The sequence below is a fragment of the Ictidomys tridecemlineatus genome, chromosome 6, assembly GCF_052094955.1.
Source record: "Ictidomys tridecemlineatus isolate mIctTri1 chromosome 6, mIctTri1.hap1, whole genome shotgun sequence".
Taxonomy (NCBI): domain Eukaryota; kingdom Metazoa; phylum Chordata; class Mammalia; order Rodentia; family Sciuridae; genus Ictidomys; species Ictidomys tridecemlineatus.
In genome coordinates, this window is record NC_135482.1 from 59,655,784 (window position 1) to 59,682,214 (window position 26,431).

Below are 26,431 nucleotides of genomic sequence, written 5' to 3' on the forward strand. Positions count from 1 at the left end.
CACTATGGCAAACACTGCCACTACTGTATGGTTTTCCTTTACCATTTTCTGTCTTTTATCAGATCTGAATGTTGGGGGTTAGAGAGGAAGATCTATGGAATAACAGGGATAACTAGTGCTTAAGTTACATTACCAAAATTATATTTTAGGTAGAATCATTCAATGCTCATTCTTGATTTACAGGTAGTATGCAGGTAAGAAAAAATAGATTGTATTTCCAGAATATCTTGACAGGAAATTAAAACTTTACATATTCTAGCAAGATTATAATTCTATAAATATAGTGAGTATTGATTATTTATATGAATATTTAGAAGACACCTAAAGCTTGGAGAATACACCTTTTTGCATAATATACAAGAGTTGAGATGGCATGACAGTTCTTGATGAAGATGTTGCAAAGTAGCATGACATATAATGCTATTCAAATGTCAGGAAAATAAGCTACTAAATCTATAACCATAATATTGTGCCTATTGAGAACTCTATATGCAACAATTACTATTCTTGGTGCTCTGCATATGTTATGTGGAACAAAATGAAATTAAACATTTAAAAAATATGTGCTCAGGCTTGCATTCAGAGCAAGATGTCAGGTTAATAGAGGTTATTTTCAGAAGTCCTGGATTTACATTTGCACAGTTTTCTAAAAGCTTTATTTAATTTTTTTATAAGTTTTAACTAGAAGCTTAATTGTGAAAATATGCTTCTAAAAAGAATTAGTGATACCCCTAAACAATTTTTTCTTAGGTGTTTTTACAATCATAACAAAATATTTAAACCTATTATAAATGGTTGCTAGGTAAAATCTTGTGTTTTGCATTGAGAATATTTACAGAATTATTTTTTACCTCTAAAGCATAATTTATTCTTAAAACAGTAGAATGCATATAAAAAGTTAACCAAAAAATAAAAGGTCTCCCTAATGTTCTCTACAGGAATTTAAAGAAAGAGATATCCTGAGTATTTGCATCTGTAGATAGGCCTTAGAAGGAGATGAAAAGATGAGACAAGTTATGCTAAGGAGATGAAGCAGGATAAGCCAAAGAAAAGAAATGGCTCCAACACAATTTGGTTGAAAACAGTATTTAGAGTTCCCATGTTTAATCATTTCTAATGAAAGCATAAACTACTGGAAAGAGCAGTGGCTGATGTCTAGAGTTCTTTACCATATTCAGAGTATCGTGAAATCATTATTATAAAATTGTCTCATTTACACAAGTCATCCCAATGGCATCATTGATATAAATGTTTAATTATATAAGAATTTAGAATTTCCTCATCTCAAACTATCGATTTGTCCTGATTCAACAAGCATACATACCATGTGTCTGTCCAACACGTGCTGCGAGGGAACATAGGATCATGTGAACGCAGGGCAATACTGCAATTATACACAGTTTTGTTGAAAATAGTAAATATCACATAAAAATTAAAACTTAAAAGCCTTGTCAGTTTTAATTTTTTTTATTTTGTCTATCAATTTCTCCAGTATCTACAAGCTGAAGTATAGATAGTATTTAAAACACTAACCTTTAATAGTTTAACACAGATTTGTATACACTTATTTGGGCAAAACTTCTGCACTTTCATACTTAACTCATCATCCTGGTAAGCAGAGAACGCTAATGATCAGTTCTTCTCCCTAAGCACTTAATTCTACATAAAAATATGATCAATTTAAATGTCATTTTAGAAATATTATTTATGACTAATTTATTATCTGTTGTTACAAAATTTATCAAATTACCTTCTCTTCTAAAATTTACTATACCCACTTTTCTGGAGTGTTGGTAACCCTTGCTAAATGTGATGTGCAATAAAATATGAAAATTAACCATCTCTTGATACCACAAAGGATTTATGTCTTTTGTCTTACAGGAAAAAAAATCTAACAAGAACTAAGAATTCTCAGGATAAATGACATCTAAGAATATCATTTCCTAAGGGACTGACAAATTAAATTACAGAAATTTTTCTACACACACACACACACACACACGCATTTCTACATGTTCTAACTATGCTCAAAGAAGCATAGTTAGAACACGTTGCTCTACTAGTTGATTGCCTACCACATACTCAGTCCCAGATACATAGTTAAGGGTTTAAAAGTAGAGAGAAAGAAGAATATTTTTTAGGTTGATAAAATTTGAGAATATAGGATGGAAAAATATAGCATCCATTTTTTTGCTCTTTCAGGCATTTATTTATTTTATTTACAGTTTGTGTTCAATGTAAATCAATTCCATAGAAGTTACTATGAATCAAAGCATAAATTCACAAACACAATATACAATCCAAATAGATGTACAGCATTCAGATATGAAGCAAAGGGGCGTGTTCATTCACACACACAGTAGCTTTAGATCTATTTGATCTGGTTTTTCCATGTAGGTTTCTAAAGATGAGAAAAAAATGTTTTGGGTTATCAAGACTATGGTGGCCATATTAGATACTGGAACATGTAAGCATCAGTGTGTGACCATGTGAACAATGGATTTCAGGGAGTATATTTTTCAAAAGGTTTCTGTGTTTCAAGGCAGTTGTAAAATATTTAGAGGATCAAGACTGCTTTTAAGCTTAGAATCAGGTTCTAACTATCTAAAAATATTGACTGATAAACAGGAAGTGTTCCAAATGTGGCTATTCTGATCCACAGTTTATAAAAAGTATTTACAGAAAAAGCATAAAAGTTTTGTGAATTTAATATGCAAGCTAGCTTCCAGTCTTCACTCCCCGAATGCTGATTTATAAATTTGGCTTCTTCACATAGTTAGTTGGCTTTCTCATTTCAAGATTTGCCATTTTACCTTCAAAGCAGACCATTTTCAATTGTGAAAAGTATTCAACAAATGTAGAAATAAAAAGCAGCATTTTGAAATTGGTTGATGTTAATGCAATTCTACTCTTTGGAATCAGTTTAGCTAAAGGAATCTGGCACTCTTGTTGAATGAAAACATGAGATGGGAGATGCCTACCATTTGACTTTCAGAGGACAAGCAAGATTTACTCAGGATGCCTGAATTTGGGGTGAATTCCAATCTATCATTGCCCTGGCACATGTCAATTACTACATAAAAGTTCAAACAAAATGTCAAATCCAAAAACCACAGAGGAAAGAATTTAGTTGGCAAAGCAACAGAAATAGCTTAACAATGTGTAACTTTTTCTAGAATATATCAGCCTTAAATTAGTATAGCTGAAACAATACATTGAGAATTTAGAGTAACACCTGGAACTTCCTTCTAGTGTACATATAAATAGAATCATGGAAGCTTTTTATATTACCTGTTTTATGGCCTTATAGATTTCATGAACCAAATGAAAACTGAAATCTCCATTCCACATTCCATCCTTTATCTGTAGACAAAATCTATTCTTGTTTTCAAATAGAGTTTTAAATGTCCATATTTTTTATGCTTCCTTCAAAGAAATCATGTCTTAATTTTGGATGTTTTCTCTTTTTATCTTGTACGGGAAACTGCAGCAGATTGAATATTGGCATTCATCACTTGTGAAACCCTTCACATGTCCTTCAAACCAATCAATTTGGAATTCTCAACGTTTTCTATGCCAATAAAATCAGGTGTGGAATTGGTAGATTTGATGCAGACCAGCTTCTTCCTTGACATACTGGACTTCTAGTCCTCATTCTGATTGAGGGAAGTAGAGACATTTAGAAGATGGGGAAGTAGAGACATTTCTTGGCCTGAGTCTTTAACAGTAGAGATGTAGAAGAGAGAGAGAAATCACAAGGAGACTGGCTGTTGAATGCAGGGCACTGCCACCTGTGCTGGGTGTAGCATTAGTTGAATTGGAAGCAGCAGAGGTACTCTGTGAGGAGTTACTTGAAAGTGTCACAACAGCTGTTTGGTTTGAATAAATCTGCGTGGGTAGGAGCAGTGCCAGAAGCAGCAGCCCCAGCCCCAGCCCCAGCCTGGTTGCATGGTGTGTTTCCCTGGATGCTAGGTATGAGGAGATAGGACCGCTCTGGGAGGATGCAGGCAAAGTGGAAAACATAGCATCTTATAGGCCAGCTGACTTCAGGCTAAATAGTTATACTACAAGCACTTCTTTTCCTTTTGGTTTCCTCACTAAACAACAACATCCTGTCAGAAACACACCACATCAACTCAAGGAAATATTTCACATTTTTTAATGGCTGCATAATCCCTCTTTATAAGGATGTGTCATGGTTGATTTAATTGCTCTCATATTTTGGCTAAGAAATTGTTTCCAATTTTGACAATTAGAGTGCACCAACAAATAAAATTGTGCATATGTATTTTTGTAAGTTTTTTTAATAAAATAAAAATTATAGAATATATTATAAATTCCTAAACTTGAGATTTCTAAATCAACAGCAAACCCACTTTCAATTAGCAATGTTAAATTGTTTTCTATACAGTATTTCAGTTCCCATCAACAGTGTATTATTAGGGTTCTTGTTTCTCATCAACCTTAACAACAGGGTAGATTTTGATAGTTACAAAATGTTGGCTATCGTGAGGACTAAACACGGTAACTGAGAATCATGTTACTTTGAATTTCTGTAATTACATATGGGATTAAATATTATTTCACAAATCAAGCAGCCATTTCCCATACAATTATAAATTGTCTATATACAGGCTTAGCTAATTTTCTCTATCGAGTTTTTATTTTCCTATACCTCTTAAGAGTTGTTTTTTATCATTAATATCATTTTTCATCTTTGCTATATTATAAATATTTCCTCCTAGTTTGACCATGACTTGATTTTGTGTATGAGGTTGTGCTTGTATTTGATTAACATCTAGAAACCTTTTTTCATATCAAAGATGAAAAGAAATTCACAGTATTGACTGTTTCAATGTTGCATAGCTTTTTGTTTAATATCATTCTATTTTTTTTTCTTTTTTGCTTTTGTGTCCTGTGCTTTGGGGGTCTTGTCCAAAAATCCTTGCCTATTTTGATGACTTAAAAATTCCCCCTCTATCTTCTTCCAGTAGTTTCATAATTTAACTTTTTACATTTAAGTATTTCCTCCTTTATGAGCTAGTTTTTGGAACTAGTGAGAGATGGGATCTAGCTTCATTTCTCAGCATTTGTATATTAATTTTACCAGCACTCTTTATTGAAAACACTATGTTTTCTCCTATCTTAGCATCTTTGTCATAAAACAGTGGCTATGGAGGTGTGGGGTTATGTCTAGTATTCTGTTCCATTTGACTATGTGTCCATTTTCATCTCAATACCAGGCTTTTAATTTTTTAATATTTCACATTTATTTGTTTTAATTAGTTGTACATGACAGCAGAATGCTCTTTGAATCATTATATACAAATGGAGCACAATTTTTCGCTTCTCTGCTTTTACACAATGTAGGATCACACAATTCCTGCAATCATACATGTACCTAAAGTAGTGATGCCATCTTATTTTACCATCTTTCCTATCCCCATGCTCACACCCCTCCTTTCCCTCTCTTTGGCCAATCCAAAGTTGCTCCACTTATCCCATATCCCCCCCATGCTAATTATGTATTAGCATCCACTTATCTGAGAAACATTTGGCTTTTCATACCATGCTTTTTGATTATTATAGCTTTATAGTATATTTTGAAGGCACGCAATATAATTCCTCCTGCTATATTCTTTTTACTCTAGAGTGTTTGGGTTATTTAGGGTCTTCTGTGGTTGAGTATGGGTTTTAGGAATTTTTTTTCCTACTTCTGTGAAGCATGTCACTGGTACTTTGATAGAGATTATATTGAGTCTGTATATCACATTGGGAAGTATGGACATCTTAACTTTTGATTCTTCCAATTCAAAAACATGGAATGTCTTATTTTTTCTGTCTTTCATCTTTAATTTCTTTCTTTAATGTTTGTATTATTGTGATATTATCCCTATGCATTTTATATTTTTCAAACTATTGTAAGTGGGATTTTTCCCATTATATTTAGGTAATTCACCAATGACTTAGAGAAATACAAATGATATTACATATTGAGGTTATATCCTGCAATTTTGCTGAATTCATTTATTACTTCTAATTGTTTCTTGGTGAAAATTTTATGAAGATCATGTCATCTGCAAACAGACAATTTTACTTTTTCCTTTTTAATTTGCATGCACGTTACTTCTTTCATTGCAGAATTCTCAGACTAGAACTTCCGGTATTATGTTGATAACATTGGTGAAGTAGATATCTTCATTTTGTTCCAGATCTTAGAAAGTTTTCAGCTTTTTCCTATTCAGTATGATGGTAGCTCTTGACTTTTGTACACCACCTTTATTATGTTGGGTTATTTTCCTTGAAACCCTAATTTGTTCATTGTTTTCATCATAAGGGGATAATAAATTTTATCAAATATCTCTTCTGTATGTATTGAAATGACCATTTTTTTGTCCTTCCTTCTGATGACATAGTGTATCACATTTATCAATTCACATGTAGAACAATTCTTGCATCTTTAGGAGGAATAACATTCAATCATGATGAATAATTTTGGAGTGTAGCATTGGATTCAAAATTTTTGTATTTTGTCAAGAATATTGAATCTGTATTTATCAAGAACATTAGCATATACCTTTCTGTGCTTACTCTCTCTCTCTCTCTCTCTCTCTCTCTCTGTGTGTGTGTGTGTGTGTGTGTGTGTTCTTCTCTAACTTTGATATTAGAAGAATAGTGACCTCAGAATCATTTTGTGAGAATATAATTTTCTTTATTTTTTGGAATAATTAGTATTAGTTTTTCTTTAAGTGTTTGGTGGAATTCAACAGTGAAACTGTCCTGTCCTTGGCTTTTCTTTAATGAGAGATTTTTGCAAAGCTCACATGTGAGGTGGAATTAATATCTAGACTATATAAGGAACTCATTAGCCAAAGAAAATAAAATAAAGATTAAAAACAAGAAAACAAAAAAACTGGTTTAAATATGGGCAATGAACCTAACAAGATATTTATGAAAGTAAAAGACCAACACAAATATGAGAAAATCCACAGTGTGACTAGTTATCAGGGAATTGCAAAAAAAAAAACACAGTATCACTTCATTCCAATAAAAGTGACTATCATCATAAAGACAAAAGACACCAAGTGGTAGTGCAGATGTGGAGAAAACATTACACTTGCACATGTTGGTGGGAATGTGAATTAAAACTAACATTTAAAACAGTATGAAGGTTCCTCAAAAATTAGAAATAGAATTGTCATATCCTCCAGTAATCCCACTATAGTCACATATTCAGAGAAAATGAAATCAGTATATCAAAGGAACATCTGTACTCCTATGTTTATTGCAGACTATTCAAATTAGTCAAGAGATGGAAACAATCTAAGTGTTCATTAGCTGATGGATGATAAGGAAAATGTGGTACAGCTGGGCCTGGTGGCACAGACCTGTAATCCCAGTGGCTCAGGAGTTTGAGTCAGGAAGATCCAGAGTCCAAGGCCAGCCTCAGAAACTTACAGAGTTAATAAGCAACTAGGTGACACCATGTCTGTGTATAAAATATAAAAAAGAAAAAAGGCCTGGACGTGGCTCAGTGGTTAAGTGCCCTTGAGTTCAATCCCTGGGTACAAAAAAAGGAAGGAAAGAGGGAGGGGGGAAGGGAAGATGAGGTACAGTCTCACACCAGAATACTACACAACCTCACGGGGAAAAAATGAAATCTTGTCATTTAAAAAGCATGGATGGAATTGGAGAATATTATGTTAAGTGGAAAAAGCTAGGCAAGTACTACATGATATCACTCATACAGAATCTGAAAATGTTTCATGAAAACTAAGAGTAGAATGATAGTTAACAGAACAAGGCACAAGAAGGAAGAAGGAGAGACGGGGACTGTTTAATCATTGGGAATTAAGATACATTTAGATAGGAGTAAGAAGTTCTTTGCTGTTGCACAGTATCGTGAATACAGAAGACAAAAATGCCCTGTATATTTCAAAAAGCTGAAAGAAAGGATATTGAATGTTTTCATCATGAAGAAATGAAAAATATTTGAGGAGATATAAGTTTACCCTTACTTAAATAATTCAAAATGTACACACCAAAACTTCACATAATGTTCCATAAATATAATCTTAATGTTATATATATCAGTTAAATATTAAAAAAATAAATTCACCCACATTTTCTTTTAATACTGTTTCAATTTTTATATTTAGATCAATAAATCATTTGCAGTTAATTTTTAGGTATGATTTAAGAAATGATCTATCTTTTTATCTTTCCAGTTATGTAAAAATTTGCCCCGTAGTACGCATTTAAAAGTTCATATATTCCCTGTGATCTTCTATCTTTATTGTACACAAAATTTCACATATAATATAGTCTATATCAATCTTTTCATTCTATTCCACTTTATGTAATTATTAATACTTCTACAACTTAATATTTTCATTAACTATTTAATGCCTGATAATTGTAGTTTCTTGTAGGTTTTATTTTCTGAACAAATTCTTTAGGCCATAGTTGCTTTATTATTTCTTCAAAAAAATGTGTTCTACCTATATCTATAAGGAAAATCTTGTTGGTATTTTTATTGAACTTTTATTAAACTTTTAGTAAAATAAGTGAGAACCTCCATAATTTTATAAAGAATAATTCTATTGAATCACAAAGATTTGTTGTTTTTTCCCTACCTTCAGAGAATATGTATGATTTTTTACTTTATTCAACAAAAGTTATTTTCTTCAAAGTACAAAATCACAAATACTAGCCCAGTCAAATAAAAAATAAAAGGAGAGAAAATTAAAATTAATGAAATCGGAAATGAAAGAGGAAATATTATGACAGATGCTTCAAAAATAATAGAATCATAATAGACTACTATGAAACAATTCATGCCAAAAAATTGAATAACCTAGAGGAAATGGACACATTCCTAGTAATATATACTCTACCAAGACTGAATAAAGAACAGCCTGAACAGACTAATTACAAATAAAACTGAAGTAGTGATCAAAATTTCCCCTAAAAAAGAAAGGTCCAAGATAAGGTTTTGAAGATAAAGATACCAAAACTCAAGGAAGAATTAATACCAATTCTTTAACTCTTTGAAAAAAACAGAAGTACAGGGAATACTTGCAAGTTCATGATCTCTGAGATATCTATCACTCTAATACAAAAGCCAGAATATTTCAAGTATTTGACCACAATAGAAATCCCAATTCAGGTTTGAATAAATAATATAGTGAATGGAATGTAAAATTACCTCAATAAGTAAGTTAGTAAACAGAGAATTTGTTACTAAAAATTTCAAGTAATGACCAACTTTAGAAAATGAATATAAATTTGTATGAATATCTAAATATAGGAATTATGACATGTTTTGGGAAAGAGAACAGTAAGGGTAATGTAAAATTTAGAAAATTATCTTTTGGATTACCCATAAAAAAATTTCAAAATTTTGTGTAGAGTTTATTTTATGTGTAAATAATAATGAGTTTTTAAAGGGTCTTATCATAGACTAATCCCAACATAATGTTAAATATTGACTTAGTAAAATTATTGAAGAAATATTTCCATTAAAATGTACAAATAAAATTATTTATTTAAAGGATAAGGGAATTTTTATTACTATTTTACTGATTCAATTTTTAATATATTTGTTTTGAGGATGGCATTAGAGCAGATTATGCTAAGTGAAGCCAACCAATCCCTAAAAAACAAATGCCAAATGTCTTCTTTGATATAAGGAGAGTAACTAAGAACAGAGTAGGGACAAAGAGCATGAGAAAAAGATTAACATTAAACAGAGATGAGAGGTGGGAGGGAAAGGGAGAGAGAAGGGAAATTGCATGGAAATGGAAGGAGACCCTCAGGGTTATACAAAATTACATACAAGAGGAAGTGAAGGGAAAGGGAAAAATAATACAAGGGGGAGAAATGAATTACAGTAGAGGGGGTAGAGAGAGAAGAGGGGAGTGGAGGGGAGGGGAGGGGGGTAGTAGAGGATAGGAAAGGCAGCAGAATACAACAGACAGAGTATGGCAATATGTAAATCAATGGAAGTGTAACTGATGTGATTCTGCAATCTGTATATGGGGTAAAAATGGGAGTTCATAAGCCACTTGAATCAAAATGTGAAATATGATATATCAAGAACTATGTGATGTTTTGAACAACCAACAATTAAAAAAAGATATTTGTTTTGAGGTAATAATGAATATCTGACACTTTTCTTTTTTTTAGTTATGATATCATATATATGTATGTAAATTTTCTTATAAAATTTTATCTATATTTTCTTTTTTATTCATATATATATATATATATATATAATCTGTTCTAGTTAGCTATACATGAATACATTTTGACACATTATACTTAAATGAGTATAACTTCTCATTTTTCTGGTTGTACATGATACAGAATCACACTGGTCAGTGGTCATATATGCAATAGGGTAATAATGTCTGGTTCATTCTACTGTCCTTTCTACCCCCCTACTCCCTTCCCTCCCTTCACTCCCTATGCCTAATTCAAAGTACCTCTATTTGACCGTTTTATTTTGAATAACAAATAAAGTTCTTTCACTTTAAATATTTTCTTTCAATTCAGAAAGCTTAGTTTGATGAGTGAATAAAATATGACTGTATGCATAATCAAAATGGAAGTGTATAACACTTAGAATCTATTTTGAAAGATGTTAATTCAAATACTTAATTTTATGGGTAAATCAACTGGTAAATTAGAGTGACTTTTGAGGGACAGGTGCCACTGAGATACTAAAAAAATATATATTATACAAACTATGAATGAATTAGCACAGAGGACTTAGTGATAACTCTACCTTGAAATGAATAAACAGGTACTTAAGAAAAGGATATTTGAACTGGCTACTTAGAGGGCTCATAAATGTTATTATATGAAGTATTTCAAAATAAATGACAGCTAGCCAAGCAGTTTAAATAGCACGATATTGCTTTAAGCAAACTTGTCCTCACTGATACATAACAGAATCAAAATTAGTGAATCTTTTGATAGTATATTAGGTTTTACTTTTATTACATTGCCACAAAATATTTACACATACGGGTGTATATATATGTATATATATATATGTGTGTGCGCACATATATAATTTGTGTGCTGTTAATATTTGTAAACATTAAATAATGCTCAAAGATCATTAGGTGTAAATTGGCAAGTTAGAAAAAAAACATGTACACATAAATAAAAAGGAGGACTATAAACAATTTATAATCAATTGTTTAAATAATTTTGTCCTGAAATCATGTTTATAACCTATATACTTTCTACAATTCAACTCATTCTACAGATCTACAGAAAATTCTATAATTGTCTAATAATATATTATGTTTATTTTTCTCCCTGGATATATTTTATACCATCCCTTTGGGTGCTATTTTCAAATATATTTTGTTCCAACCAATATACACAGTTTTAAAAACTGGAATAAAAAAAGGACAATCTGATCTAACGTACAATATTTTTAATATATGGTAAATCTGAAATTGGATGCATACCTTTGAAAATACTATTATATTTGATTCATTAAAAATGTTGTTTATTGCACAAAATTTAAATTTCTTAGAACTAATAAATTCAGCCCTAAACTTGGAATTTCCTAAGCTAGAACTTGAAGCTTCTACCATCTTAGTTTCACTGGCAGGAAGTATGTCTATATCAATCTGCATATCTGTACTATACATATACACACCTAGATCTGACATATATGTCAAACAAATAATATTTGAAACAAAAAGAATTAGCATTGTTCTTATTTCAAAATTATTCACAAATCATTTAGAATTTGATTTAGATGTATCCCAACTTAAGAAGAGGAAGTTTGGGGAGTTTGAAAATTTCAAATAAGTATTACATTTCAATATTGATTTTCAAAACCAAATTAGTAAGATTATCACATTTTCTTTGATGAAAATCATCATAAACGTAACATCTTACATCTAAAACTAAGGATTGTTACTTTACAGTATATGCACATATACATGAATATGTGTGAATATATATACACAAATATCTAAAACATTTAAATATACACTTCAAAGATAAACAGTGCTCAAAGATGAACATCAAAAACTCTACTAAAATTTTAATTTATTTAATTACAATATACATCAATTAATTAGAAGCATAGAAATTAAATTTTACTTCTACATCGGTTTTAATAGGTCATATATCAAATGCAATTTCAAATGGAACAAAATTTTATAGTCTACATAACTGTCATTCTTAAAAGACAAAAGAGACATTGAAAGTAGAAGCTTACTATTTTCACATGTTCATACAAAGAAAACTAAGAGGACAGGGAAAACAAAGTCAAAAACAAAAGGGAGTTTTAATGGAGATTCAAAGCAAAGCTACCATTTCAGACCAAAGTTTTGAGAAAAAAATATTTTTTGAAAGACATAAAGATGAATATCAAAGCAATGAAATAAGTAGAAAAGGGAGAAATGATCTCTTAGAAACTGCTGAAACTACCTGAGCCTCCTTTATACATATCTTTTGAATGAGGAAGTAGAATATTCATTTCTTTGAAAAAGACACAATCCTGTGTATCAAATTTAAAAAGGCTTTTTTCACTTGTTGATTCCGTAAGGTATAGATGAAAGGGTTCAAAAGTGGAGCTACTGAGGTATTGAGAACAGCAATTCCCTTGGAAACAGATACTCTTTGTTTGATTGAAGGTTTAAGATACATGAAGATGCAGCTGCCATAGGAAAGGGAAATCACGATCATGTGAGAAGAACATGTGGAAAAAGCCTTTTTCCTCTGACTAGTTGAAGGGATTCTTAGAATGGTCAGTGCGATATAGGTGTAGGATACTATCACCATGACTAATGTGACCAAGAGTGTCACCAAAGCTGAGATGAATCCCATCATCTCCAGGAGCTGTGTGTCTGTGCAGGAGATCTGCATGAGGGGTGTAGTGTCACAGTAGAAATGATCCACAATGTTGGAGGCACAGAAGTCAATGTTTAGACCTATGACGAGTGGTGGGAAGATGACAAAAAAGCCAGCAAGCCAACAACTGAGGACCAGCTGAATGCAGATTTTGCTGTTCATGATCGTCATGTAATGAAGGGGCTTACAGATGGCCACATAGCGGTCATAGGACATAGCTGCCAACAAGTAAAATTCTGATGCTCCAAGTAGGAAGGCAAAAAACACTTGAGTAACACAACTGGCATAGGAAATGGTCTTGTCCCCAGTTGCCATAATAGCCAGCAATTTAGGGATGCATGTAGTAGTATAGGAAATTTCTAAGAAGGAGAAATTCCGAAGGAAAAAATACATGGGGGTCTTCAGGTCCGTATCTACCAGGGTAAGTGTGATGATGGTCAGATTGCCAGTGACGCTCAGCAAGTAGGTAAGAAGCAGGAAGACAAATAACACAACTTTCAATTCTGGGTCATCAGTCAAACCTGCCAGGATGAACACTGTCAGTCTTGTGTGGTTTCTCATTATGGTGCTCTGACATTCACCAGTTCTGAATAGAAAACAAATAATAATAATCTCTACAGAAAAATAACAGCAATAATTAGTGTGGAGGTGACATTAACAGTGGTTTTTCATGGAGAGCAAAATATAATCTTCATTGCTGTATTAAAGATGATTCTGTCAGGAAGAATAATAGTTTGTATTTTCAAATTGCAGGCAGAGAACAAATACATCAATTGCAATTGTACTGAAGAATAATCCATATAAGGGTAGTAACTGTTCATTCTGTTTGTGTGAACACAAGGAAATTTTATAAAACAAAATTAAAAGAATTTAAAGAGAGAAAAATGTTTTTGCTTTCTTGAGAACACACAAGAGTTGGAATGGCATGTCATTTTCCTATTCAATTAAAGAAGTTCACCTCAATAAAATTCAAGAATTTTGCATAATAAAATAAAGTTATGCCTACCAAATGAAATGCAAGAGTACTCTTTTACTTAAGACAAACACAGAGACACAGACACACACAGTCCTGTAGTTCCATCTACAGGACTAGGAGATGTTCACTATTATATTCAACCAAACAATCTTAAGGGCATAATTCTTTTCTCATTTACTTCCACAGTTGAGACCCAGGTTCAAAATGATGCACAGGAAATAATTCCATTTACTCTTAGTATTGGCATTGTCTCATTATCTGTGGTCTCCCCAACCTTCCTGCTCTGTACCCCAATACCAAATCAACAGGAACTCTCTGATAGTGTGTGTAGTAAGCCACTGCAGTTCTCCTCTGGGATTGTGGTTCTGAGAATGGACCAAGTAAATTGAATAGTGAGACACCTGACTATACAGACAAAGAGCAATACATACATGTGGATTTAGGAAGCTCTGTAAACCAGGAGAAGTGAAAACAAAACTAAATTTAAACCTAGACACATAAGAAAGAGTTTTAGGAATAAGATAAGGAGCTTAATTATCCTAAGATAATTAGTGAATATAATGGGAAAAAAATTAAAGATAGACATATATAAATTAGTAAATAAATATTAGTAAATAAATAGGAGACAGGTTCACTAATAAAATTTATCTCCATATGCTTCTAGTTATTTTAGTTACATTTTTGTTCTTTGTCTAAAATAGATATTGAAAACATGAACAATTTTGAGTTCATCCCTGGCCTAAAAATAAAAACAATAGTTTATAAATTCCAAAACATAAGGAATCACAAAACAGCACTGACACAAATTATAGGCAAGCATGCAGTTTCCTGTCATGAGAATATTCAAATGTCCAACTAACAGGCAGCCAAAGAGATATTAATAAATATTTTCTACATCTAGCAAATATTGAGAAAGTGAAATTAAGAAATAAAATTGTGTTTGTACAGCTACTACATTGGAGATCTAGTATTTAAGTTAATGATATCTCCAGGGAAAAGTTTCTTCGTGCATATTCATCATCACATGCATAAAATATTTACAGTTTCATGATAGGCATGGCATTATATGATAGTGCATGTAATTACTTGCAACCTGCAAAGCATACATTAGGATTAGGAAAGCATATATTCAAATAAAAATAGACATATAAGGGCAAATAAAACTGGTTTGTTATAATATCTAATGAAGTATACAGGAGAAATTTGAATTCTAAAGTAGGTCTTAAAGGGAGAAAAAGAAATGAGACAAAATATTCTTAGCAGAGAGGGTCAGCTAACAGAAAATAAAAGGCACACTTTAATATATTAGAAAAAGAATTCAGCTGCTAAAACTATGCATGTTAGTAATGTTCACAAACAACTGAAAGCAATTACTGTTATGTTTGTTAGAAATTTATTCATATTCATATGATTTTGGAACAATCTATTATAAAACTTTTCTCATTTATGCAGATTAATGACATAATCAATGGCAAGAGTTGTCAAAATCCATACATCTAAAACACATAAATTAAAATTTCATCATATCAAATCATTTCATTGTTCAACTTCAACACTCATTCACAAATTATCCCTTAACATAAACTAGAAAGAGAAAGTTCATATTCGAAGTCAGGCCTCTGAATGTAATTTTTTTTTAGTTGTCTTAACTATCATGATAACAGATGAATTTAAAAACAGAAAGAGCTTTTCAACTAAATTATCATGGTATTCTATGGACTATATTCATTGTTTTTCCCTATATCAAAATTTAAAGATTAGGGTTACAAAAAAGATTAATGACAATGATAAATAACTGAACAGAACCAAATGATTTAATGATAAATACACTTCTAATTGGAAATGTCATTTTAACTCTTAAAAATGTTAATTATTTTGATCTTTTGAAATCCTAAAGCAATGCCCCCCAAAAAATCTTTAAAATGCAAACATCAAAATAAAACACAAATTTTTTGGCGGTGGTGGGGTTGGGTACTGAAGATTGAACCCCAGGGTGTTTTACCACAGAGCTATGTCTCCGGCCCTTTTTACATTTTGAGACAGGATCTCACTATGTTGCTGAGAGTCTCACTAAATTGCAGAGGCTGGTTTCAAATTTATAATCTTTCTGTCTCAGCCTCTGAAACTACTGGGATTACAGGCATGCATCACCATACCCAGCTGAAACACATGTATTTTAAGGCCATAAAGACACAAGTTTATTGAGATAAAATCATCTGAGCCTTGATATTTAACAATTTTACCATACTGAATTGAGCTTGCAAACATTCCACTTCTCTCTGCATGTTCTTATCTGGGATAGTTTCTTCTCACCTGAAAACGGCACTCTTGGAGATGATATAATTAGTTGTTTTATGGCATTATCACTAGTGTATTAAATCTCCCCTTCTCTGTAATTTACTTATTTATTCATGTACTGAATCCTTTTCTACACATCACCCACACTGCCATATAAAATAAATTAATCCTGATCCCTTGACTATTTACACTTTCCATGCCCTGAATGAAAATAGCTAGACTATGAAGAATTCTCAAGATGATAAGCAATCCAAGAACCATTTCCCTAGAGGTTTTATATTATAAAAGCAGTCTCCCCAAGCACTCTACATTTTTAAAAACAAAATTTATATGAAAAAGAGATTAAGATATATCTCCAGTGAATTCAGTATAGATGGCTTTAATATGTGTTTGCCTATCCATTTATGGAAAGAAAACATTTATTTTTTTTCTTCAGAAAGCCACCTAAATGCACATAATTATTCAGATGATAGCTTAGCCATGCCTCTAGCATCACTTCCCTGATGACCGGTTGCCGTGAAGTTCCTAATTCAGTATCTTGAATTTGGGGGGCAGTGAGTGAATGCAGTTAATTGAATCTATTTCTTCAAGCCTTTCATCATGTACCATGGTCATCTCCAGTTAGTGAAAGATAATAGTGTTGGGGAGGATATCTGTGCTGTTTGGCCTGGAGGGTGGGTGGGTTGGGGGAACATGTAGAAGATGGAGTAGCCCCCTATTGTCTCTGTTATCCTAAAAGAGCCTTCAGACACTTAAATTTAAGTCTGACATCATATAGTCCAACCCAACAATTAAATGTAAGTTTCTTGAAATAGTTTGATAGTTCTGCATGGGAAGTTTTCTTCTAGAGGAAGCCTCCAGAAACAGGTTGTTTTTTTAAATCTTTTCAAAATTCAGGAATGGTCCTGTGATCTTAGGGGCCCGAGAAAAGAGAGAGACACTGTAATTCTTAATTCTTATATAGGGGACACACAAGGGGAGGTTCCATGGAACATTCCATCCCAAAAAGGGCAAATGAGTAGGATTACAAAGGAACAGGTTAGTGTAACTCAATCCCATCGGGTAATGCCAACTCCTGGTGCCACACCTCATTATCCAAGAGGAGGTACAGGGAGCAATACTTGTTTAGTATCTCTTGCTCAGAACTTGAAGGTGTGTATTTCCAGAGCAACTCCCTTCTTTCTTTGAAAAAGTAGGTGATGAGTCACTATCACAAGTTCCTGAATTCTTGTTCTGAAGGCATGACATCCTGGCAGCTCAACAGAGCTACAAGCACCATAGCTGGAGACTTAGGTCTTCCTTGCTGCTGGATCATCTGCTCAGCCTGCAGCCTCAGATTCTTCAGCAGCTTCCATGAGGGTCACTTCACCATTGGGTGTCTCTGGGCCATCTTCTTTCCCCTCATCCTTTGAAGGTTCCTCTTCTTGCTGGGAGTCAGAGCTAACATCTCTTGATTGATCCGCAGTTGTTTGAACCTTGGATTTAGGTCCTTGTCTTTTCAAAATCTGGGGATAGCTCTGAAGAAAAAAAAATTGCAAGTACTTCTCCCCAAGACCTCTAATGTCTAAATTATTTACTCCTCAAGTAGGAGTGATACCTGTCTTGGAGATAAGGAACATGTCCTTGTTCCCCAGTGTTGAAGACTAAACACTGAGAAACACTGAAGCAAGCCCAGAAAACAAGTTTAATGAAAAAAATATAGAGACAGACTTCTTTGAGGAAAAGGGGCCCCAAAGCTGGATGTCGATGGGAGGAGTTATATTTTTATAGACTCCTTTACAGCTCCTTTATAGATTCCAGAACCCCCCTTTTAATTATTCCCTTCATTTTCTTCTCCCTCTATGTGTCTAAGGGCAGGAAGGAGCAAGAGATGGAAATTAATCATTAGCAACCCAGAGTGCCCAGGAGCATGATCACAGAGGTTGACACCCATTGTCCTCTGTTGGGTAGCAGGTCCTCATTTTCTCTTTACACCCATCAGCAATGTCTACACTGACTGCCTGGCCTTTGCCCCTGATTAGGCCAAGTGGGGCTGCAGGCAGATTGCTTTTTTGGTAAAGAAAGCCAGTGGGGGGTTGGTACAATGCCATTTTATAGAACTATTCTCTTAACATCTTCTTAAGAGATCCTCATCTCTCTGTCCCCTTACAACAGGTTTTACTCTATTTCCACTTCCACAAAATGTGGGAGATTAATTCCAGGTGTTAAAGTTATATCTTTTTATTTTGCTTGTTTGGTTTTTCCTCTGTCATACCTTTAGTAAATCAGAACTTTCATTTGGAAGGTAAATAAATGACAAGGTCATGTTGATCAAAGTTAGCTAAAATAAAGTGTGAGTCCCTTAGACACTTCACACAGTACCTTTTTTGATGTTGTAACAGAGTATCTGAAGACTGAGTAATTTTTAAAGGAAAGAGATTTATTTTGGCTCATGATTCTGGAGTGTAGGAAGTCCAAGATCAAATAACTGCTGGAGGGGAGGAACTCATACTCATTAAACTTATGACAGAAAGCAGAAAAGCAAGTGGGCCAATCAGGAGAGAAGAAAGAGAATTAAGTGCCCACATAAGAAGCCTATTTCTGTGATAAAGGGATTCAGCTATTCATGAGGTCTCTGGCAATATGGCTCAAATCCATCCCATCAGACTCAACCTTTTAACACTGCTAAATTGAGAAATTAAGTTTCCAACACTTGGGTTTTGGTGGAACTCACTTAAACAATAGTATCTACCTTGTGTCCAGATTACAACCCTGAGGCTATGCTAACCAAATCCAACTGGGTTTGCTGTTAAGGGAAAGAAAAAAATACTTAACTCCCAGGAGTGATCAAAATGGAAACTTGACTTTGCAAAATCAGTCCATTTAACTTCCTACCTCTATTTCTTGACCATTACCCAGGAACTAATTGAGTGGAGATAATTCCTTTCTGGAGAAAGCTCTTTTCATTGACCATATTGCCTTACCTGAGTGTATGGGTCAGGAAGAGATGACTGAGGTGGAGGCTAGTAGTTTGCTGAGCAGCTTGTATGCTAATGGTTGTCAAACTTTAGATGTTCTGAACATGTGACTCATCCGAACGCATGACTCAGATGACTTTCATTGACAAGTGTGCAGCTCCCTTCACCACAGCCTGGCAAACACTGACCTGTTTATTTTCACTACTACTTTGTCTTCAGAATGATCTACTCTATTATAAAGACTTTCAGTTGAACATTTTACTTGATTTATTGTTTTTTATTTCCAAGATTTTTTCATCTTCCCACTTCCAATTTTCTTATTCATTTTTAAATTTATTTTAAATGAGTTATACATGGCAGTAGAATGCATTTATGCACTTTGATATCATATAGATGGGGTATAATTTCTCATTTATCTGATTGTACATGTTGTAGAATCACATCAGTCTTGCAGGTATATACCTGCAAAAGGTCATAATGTCTGTTTCATTCTACCTTCCTATTCCCATATCCCCTCCCCTCCTTTCACTTCCCTCTACCTAATCTAAGGTAACTCTATTCTTCCCTAGTGCCCCCACCCTTATTGTCAATTAGCACCCACACATCAGAGAATACATTCAGCCTTTTTGGGGTGAGGTTTGGCTTATTTTTCTTAGCATGATATTCTCCAACTCCAGCCATTTACCGGCAAATGCTTTTTGTTTGGTTCTTTTTCAGTATCTCTATTTCCTTCTTTTTGAAAAAAAAATATTGTTTAGTGCTGACAGACCTTTATTTTATTCATTTATTTATATGCGGCACTGAGAATTGAACCCAGTGCCTCTCACATGTGAGGCAAGCATTCTACCATTGAGCCACAGCCCCAGCCCCATCTAGCTCCTTCTTGATGTCTCATAAATATCCTGTACTGATTGCCTTAATTTGCTCAGTTGTTTTTCTGTGTTCTCTTAGAATTCATTGTTCATTTTTTATAACCTTTATTTTGAATTCCTTATCTAATATTTAATTTACTTTAACATCTTTTGCTAATAAAATATGAACTTTAGAAGGTGTTTGTCTTAACTTTTTTTCATATTCTCATTTCCTTGTGTTAGATTTTATGCATTTGTTTGCATGAATTTCTCTTTCATTGTGACCTCTTTAGGTCACAGCTTTCTCTTGCAAAGACTCCTAGAGTGATCTAGAATGATATCCCCTGTATGTGTGGCATTCACAGTCTTTATGTTAATTCTATTCTATTTATTTACTTATTATTTGATTGATTGATTGATTGCTGTGGGAAATACCTAGACCGATTCTATAATTGGCTACTGTAAGTTGTGCTGCTACAAACATGGGTATGCATGTATCACTTCAGTATAATCTTGGAGGCCATTATCGCATGTGATTTGAGTTACCTCCCTGACTGGGAAAGAGGCAATTAGACACATCCTTGTGTCCAGAACTTTCCCCACCCTTCTCAGGTCCAAGGGCTTGTCCATGTGGAGGCATGTATGGTCACTAAAGAAGAAGACTCAAACTCAATCATTGCACCTGACCTTGGGACACTGCCCCCCTTAATCTTCATTAGATGGGATTTTCCCCAGAATTTTTTGTTCCCCAGTAAAAGTCCACTCCCTCGTGTGTTCTCTCTCTCTCTCTCTCTCTCTCTCTCTCTCTCTCTCTCTCTCTCTCTCTCTCTCTCTCTCTTCCCTCTTCAGTAAACCTCACTACTCTAATAGGTAGCTGGAGGCTGGAGCTAGGAAAAGCCATCCTGGAGCTGGTTTAAGGGTAATTAGAGCCTGTCTCTTTAATTCAAAACTCCCTTCAGGTTTCTCATGTAGATGAACCTTCATTTATGAAGCTTGTGCTGGCCACGGTCTAAATATAATGACTTTAATTGAGGGAAATGAAGATCAAAACCACTCTTGAGATTTTATGTCACCCCAGTTAAAATGGCACCCATACATAATATCAATAATAATAAATGCTTGGTGAGGATATGGGTACAAAGGAACTATTTTAGTCAACTTTTACTCAGCTGTGACCAAAAGACCCAAGCACAACAATTTTATAGCAGGAAATGTTTATTTTGCTCATAGTTTCATGTCTGCCCATAAACCACCAAGTTCATTGCACTGTGCCCAAAGTGAGGCAGATCATGGTAGAAGGGTATGGTGAAGGAAAGCAGCTCAGGACATGACCATCAGGAAAAAGTGTGAACCACATAACAATGGCATGCTCCCAGTTACTCAAGTAGTCCCCCACAGCGTACCTGCCCTTGTTTACCCAGTTAATCTGTTTAGTGTTTAATGCACTGATTAGGCTAAGGCTTTCATAACCCAATCATTTCACCCCAAAATTTTCTCACCTCATATGTAAATCATAACAGGAACATATATACATTGTTGGTAGGACTGCAAATTAGGAAGTTTTTTTATATAGAAACGAGGTAAATGAATTAGAGACCAAAGCAAACAAGCTATTTAAGAGACAATTGATATACTTTGAGTATAGCTCTTCTTAACACTTACTCTCAATATATACAACTGGAAAACAAATGCTAGCTATAGCTTTTTCTTTCAGAAATGAGAGACATTGTGCACAATAAGGATTTTAATATTTTTTAAAGTCTAGGATAGTTTGCACATCACAGTCTCAAATAACTCAGTCTTATCTCTGGTGCTTATACAAATATTTATTCACAAATTCATAAGTTATTTAAAAGTAAGTGGGGATTTTCTTCCACTAATCATTTCTCATTGTAGATTGGGTCTATAATTTTTTTCTTTTGTATTCCAATTATCTCCTTACATATAGTCTAGAAATAGAAAAAAAACTTATGCATTCTAAGTAGTTAAATATAGTAAATATATTCCTGAATTTCACAGTTATTGATAATTCTTTTCGCATAAAGAAAAGGGGGAGAAATTACATTCTTTGATCTCTATGAAATTATTTCTGAATTTACTTTTATATTAGACCTTTAGAAGAGCTAAACATACTTAAAGCTTAAATATAAAACTAAGTTTAGTAATTAAGCAATATAGTATATAAAATAAATACTTGACATGATTACATTTGACAAAAAAATTAACACACATGCAAGAGTGTTCACAGGAAAATCTGAGATATTCTAGCATCAGAAGTTTTGTCAGATGTGAAAGATTTTGAATAAAATTTCTTTTGAATATAGATGTTATCTATAAGGTAGAAAATTTGGGCCACTTAAATTCAGTTACTGATTGCAAACAAAGAGAAATAGTGACAACTGAAGGGTATTTATTTAATAAATCATCTTCTATTTCAAATGAAATATCCTTAAAGCACTGCAGTTTTATGAAAACCCCCTGAATAAGCATGCCCTCTATTTTAAAAGTATACTTGAATATACACAATGCCTCCATGAATATTTATCTAGCTACATAGATTTAAAATTTTTCAGTATTGTTTTTAAATTCAGGTTCATTTACGTGCATGGAGATCTGACAAATTACATTTCCTTTTAAATATTTTGGGACAGAATCTATTTAGCAATTTGTTAAGTCAAAAAAATCCAGCCAGTAAGAAATTTTCTGTAAGATCAGCATTATCTTCTGTGAAAAATAAGACATAGACAAATATTTATAGAACAAACTTATAAAACTCTTTTAGGGAAAATTCTTTTAATCAAATTGATATATGATACACTCAAAGGAAAAGAGTAAAAACATTCGGTTTTACATGAATGTCTCTGGTCATTTTATCTAATTTTAATGTTCATTTCACTTAGTTTGAAAAATAATATACTCTATTAGAGCCATATAGACTTAATTTTATGTATGACATATTTTAAATCTATGGAGTATCTGAAAGGTGGTTACTGTTATTTTGCATCCTAAGTGACATAAAGCCAGAGCGATTTCAACTTTATTTTGTTAACAATGCATGAGGTTTGTGAACAGTAAGTGACCATTTTTTTGAATCAGTGTGTTTCTATTCATATACATTTTTTTATTTTTTGTCATTTGCAGATTATCTAAGCCTTACATGCTGTATATATTTTATGGATTCACATGCATGACAATATCTGTCATACAAAGTCTTGAGATGAAACTTCTACATTTCAAAAAACATGAAAGACTATAAGTAATCCATAAGTGCTTTCTATAATTTTTATTGGATAACTGCCATAGCAGCGATGTTTTAATCTTTATAACAATTCTTTATCTGTTTCTGAAAATAAATAACCTCTTTAGGGATAGCTAAAATTTTGAAACTGTCGAACTATGTAGTTAAAAAATGTTATTAAATTGATTTCCTTATAGTTTCTACTAAACACTTAATTTTAAAAAATTATATTTCATGTTCTATATCTACTATATATAAGATCACTGGGTAATTAAATCTAGAAAGTATATTAGACTCTATATAAATAAATATAACAAATTGAATCCCTGAGTTCCAGTATATTGAGAAGAAATATGGAAAAAATGAATTCCTACTTGTCTCCCTCTGACAGAATATTGAGAGGAAATAAATACAGCAACAAAATAAATAAAGGCAAATGATTTTAATCAAAACCAAAAAGTGTCTTTCTTATGTGCTCTCAGCATGAAGAAAAATAGAAATAAGTATTAGGCTTTGGAGATTAGGCAGACCACAATAAAAATTATCAGTCAAGAAAAAGATCATGAGATTTTGAATGTAGATATTGAACAGTTCTGTGACACACTCCACTCTTCTTAGTTTACTCATAACCTTAAGAAATCATTAAAATGGTTCACTTCCGTGAGAAAGCTTTAATGTTTTTGATCATGTGCTTAAAAGCATCTTTCACTTGTTTGTTTCTCAGTGTATAGATGAAGGGATTCAACATGGGAGCAACGGAAGTACTGAGCAGAGCTATACCTTTATTTAAAGACACTCTTTCCTTTGCAGAGGGTTTCACGTACATGAAGATGCAGCTGCCATAAGAGATGGACACAACAACCATGTGAGAAGAACACGTGGAGAAGGCTTTCTTCCTCTGTTGAGAAGAAGGGATTCTCAGAATAGTCCTGATGATGTGTGTGTAGGAGAGAATTACCAACATCAGTGTAACCAGGAGTGTCAGAATGGCTGAGAAAAGCATCATTAATTCTATTTGATCTGTGTCTGTGCAAGAGAGCTGAAGTATAGGGGAGACATCACAGAAGAAATGATCTACAGCATTGGTTGCACAGAAATCAATCTGGAGACCCATGATAACTGGTGGAAAAATGATTAGGAAACCAGCGACCCACGAAGCAAACACCAGCAGGTTGCAGACTGAGCTTCTCATGATGGTCATGTAGTGCAGAGGCTTGCAGATAGCCACATAGCGGTCATAGGACATGGCAGCCAGAAGAAAAAATTCAGTGGCCCCCAAGAGAATAGTGAAAAACAGCTGTGCTGCACAATCATTGTAAGAAATGGTCTTATCACCTGTTGCCATACTAACAAGAAATTTGGGGATACAGACAGTTGTGAACGAAATTTCTAAAAATGAGAAATTTCGGAGGAAGAAGTACATGGGTGTCTTGAGATGAGAATCCAATAGGGTGAGGGCAATGATGGTCAGGTTCCCTGTAACACTCAACATGTAAGTGAAAAAAAGGAGAAGAAAAACCACCACCTGTAATTGTGGATCATCTGTTAGTCCAAGAAGAATAAAGGCTGTGACCTTTGTGTGGTTTCTCATAGCTGATTTCCACCTTAAAAAAAAATACATAATGAAGAAAAAAATAGAAATGAAAAAGAGAATTCTGCATGAGATACATTTTTTCTTGAGATATTTCATAAACATTTTGCTCCCACACCCAACCTCCTTCAATATTATATTAGCTGTAGTAACCTAGACTATTTTGCTCATATAAATTTTATTCAAAATTTCACTAAATAAATACAAGGTTCTGAATTATTTTATTTTCTCAAAGTCCATAAATACAACAATCCAAAGGGATAATATGTTGCATTGATTAAAGTTATTTAAATGTAAAAACAAAGTAAATCAGAATATTATCACAGTATTTAAGCTTTTATTTTCTATACTGTATTTCAAATTTTTCCTCAACATATTTACTTTGCATTAAATTATTTTACTTCATCTGGCATCATGCTTCTTTGCTAAATGTTTTATAAGAAACATACAGTTGACTTCAACATCTCTAGCTCATAAACAATGAAGATTTAATATCCTTAACAAATTTGTGGAAACTCTCCAAGATTTACATGTTCAAGAATACTTTTAGATCTGCTTTCTTGGTTTTACTGAAGACTTGAATTTATTTTCTTTCTCTTTCTGAGTCTTCCTTGCATTTTTCCCATATTTTCACCTTATAAATATTTTCTTTTGTTGGTTTACTTTGATATGTTTTTGATCAACAAATCACAATTGTATACCTATCACTTACCCATACATCTCACTTACCCTGGTGGTTGTTCTCTTTCCTCTGTTACACACCTAAGCAGATATAAAGCATATCCTCACATATGATGCTTGTGTTAATGATATAAGATATTTTACTGAATATTTGCAGTGACAGAGGAGGGGTCTACAAAACAAAATATAATGTTACATATAGAATGTTAACTATGCATCCCTGATAATTTTCTTAAGTGTCATTGTTCTGTGAGTTTCTCTATGTTGCCATTGTAACCTCTTCTGGATTTTAACATTCCTGTTCAATTTTCTTTCTGGTTGAACAAAAAACAATTAAGAATTAGGCTAACATTTACTTTTTTCTTGTTTTTTTTTCTTCTTCTAGATCATGCTTAGTTCCACATTTTTATCACCTGAAAAGTCTACTACCGTTTTTTAAAAATATTTTTTAGTTGTTGAAGTACCTTGATTTCATTAATTTATTTATATGCGGTGTTGAGAATCGAACACAGTGCCTTCCACATGCTAGGCAAGCGCTCTACCACTGAACCACAACCTCCATTACCAAATTTCAACAAAAAAATGACAATACTATCCTAAGAGGAACATTGGATCATTAATTTATTTAAACCTTATTGTGTGTTGTATATTCCACCTTTGATGTTTAAAAATGTACAGAAATTTCCAACAAGTATAAATGATTATAAAATAACTAAGTTTTTGTCATAACCCCTCTTCATTTCTTTTTCACTGTTTTCTTTCCTTTCTCATTGTTTTCAGTTGGTCATTTTTCTAAAAATTTCAATGTTTCTATATTCTGGATATTTTAGGACAATTCATATGCAGTATGATTTTTATTCAAATTCAAACTTACAGTCATTGAAGGAGAAAAGACATAATAAAACCTCATTTAACAGAAGGTAAATTATAGAGGTTGCAAAAGTATAAAGTCAG

At 33.1% G+C, this 26,431-nt stretch overlaps 2 protein-coding genes across 2 annotated transcripts; both read right to left on the reverse strand.

The window, feature by feature from the left end:
* Positions 1–12,507: 12,507 nt before the first annotated feature.
* LOC101959314 (olfactory receptor 6C74) lies at positions 12,508–13,446 on the reverse strand. Its single transcript, XM_005341696.2, has one exon. The coding sequence runs from the start codon at positions 13,444–13,446 to the stop codon at positions 12,508–12,510; it is 939 nt and encodes a 312-aa protein (XP_005341753.1).
* Positions 13,447–23,857: 10,411 nt separating this feature from the next.
* LOC101961893 (olfactory receptor 6C74) lies at positions 23,858–24,796 on the reverse strand. Its single transcript, XM_005341703.2, has one exon. The coding sequence runs from the start codon at positions 24,794–24,796 to the stop codon at positions 23,858–23,860; it is 939 nt and encodes a 312-aa protein (XP_005341760.2).
* Positions 24,797–26,431: the final 1,635 nt, after the last annotated feature.

Excerpts from the sequence above, each read along its gene's own strand:
- LOC101959314 (XM_005341696.2), bottom strand. The coding sequence starts at position 13,446 with ATGAGAAACCACACAAGACTGACAGTGTTCATCCTGGCAGGTTTGACT.
- LOC101961893 (XM_005341703.2), bottom strand. The coding sequence starts at position 24,796 with ATGAGAAACCACACAAAGGTCACAGCCTTTATTCTTCTTGGACTAACA.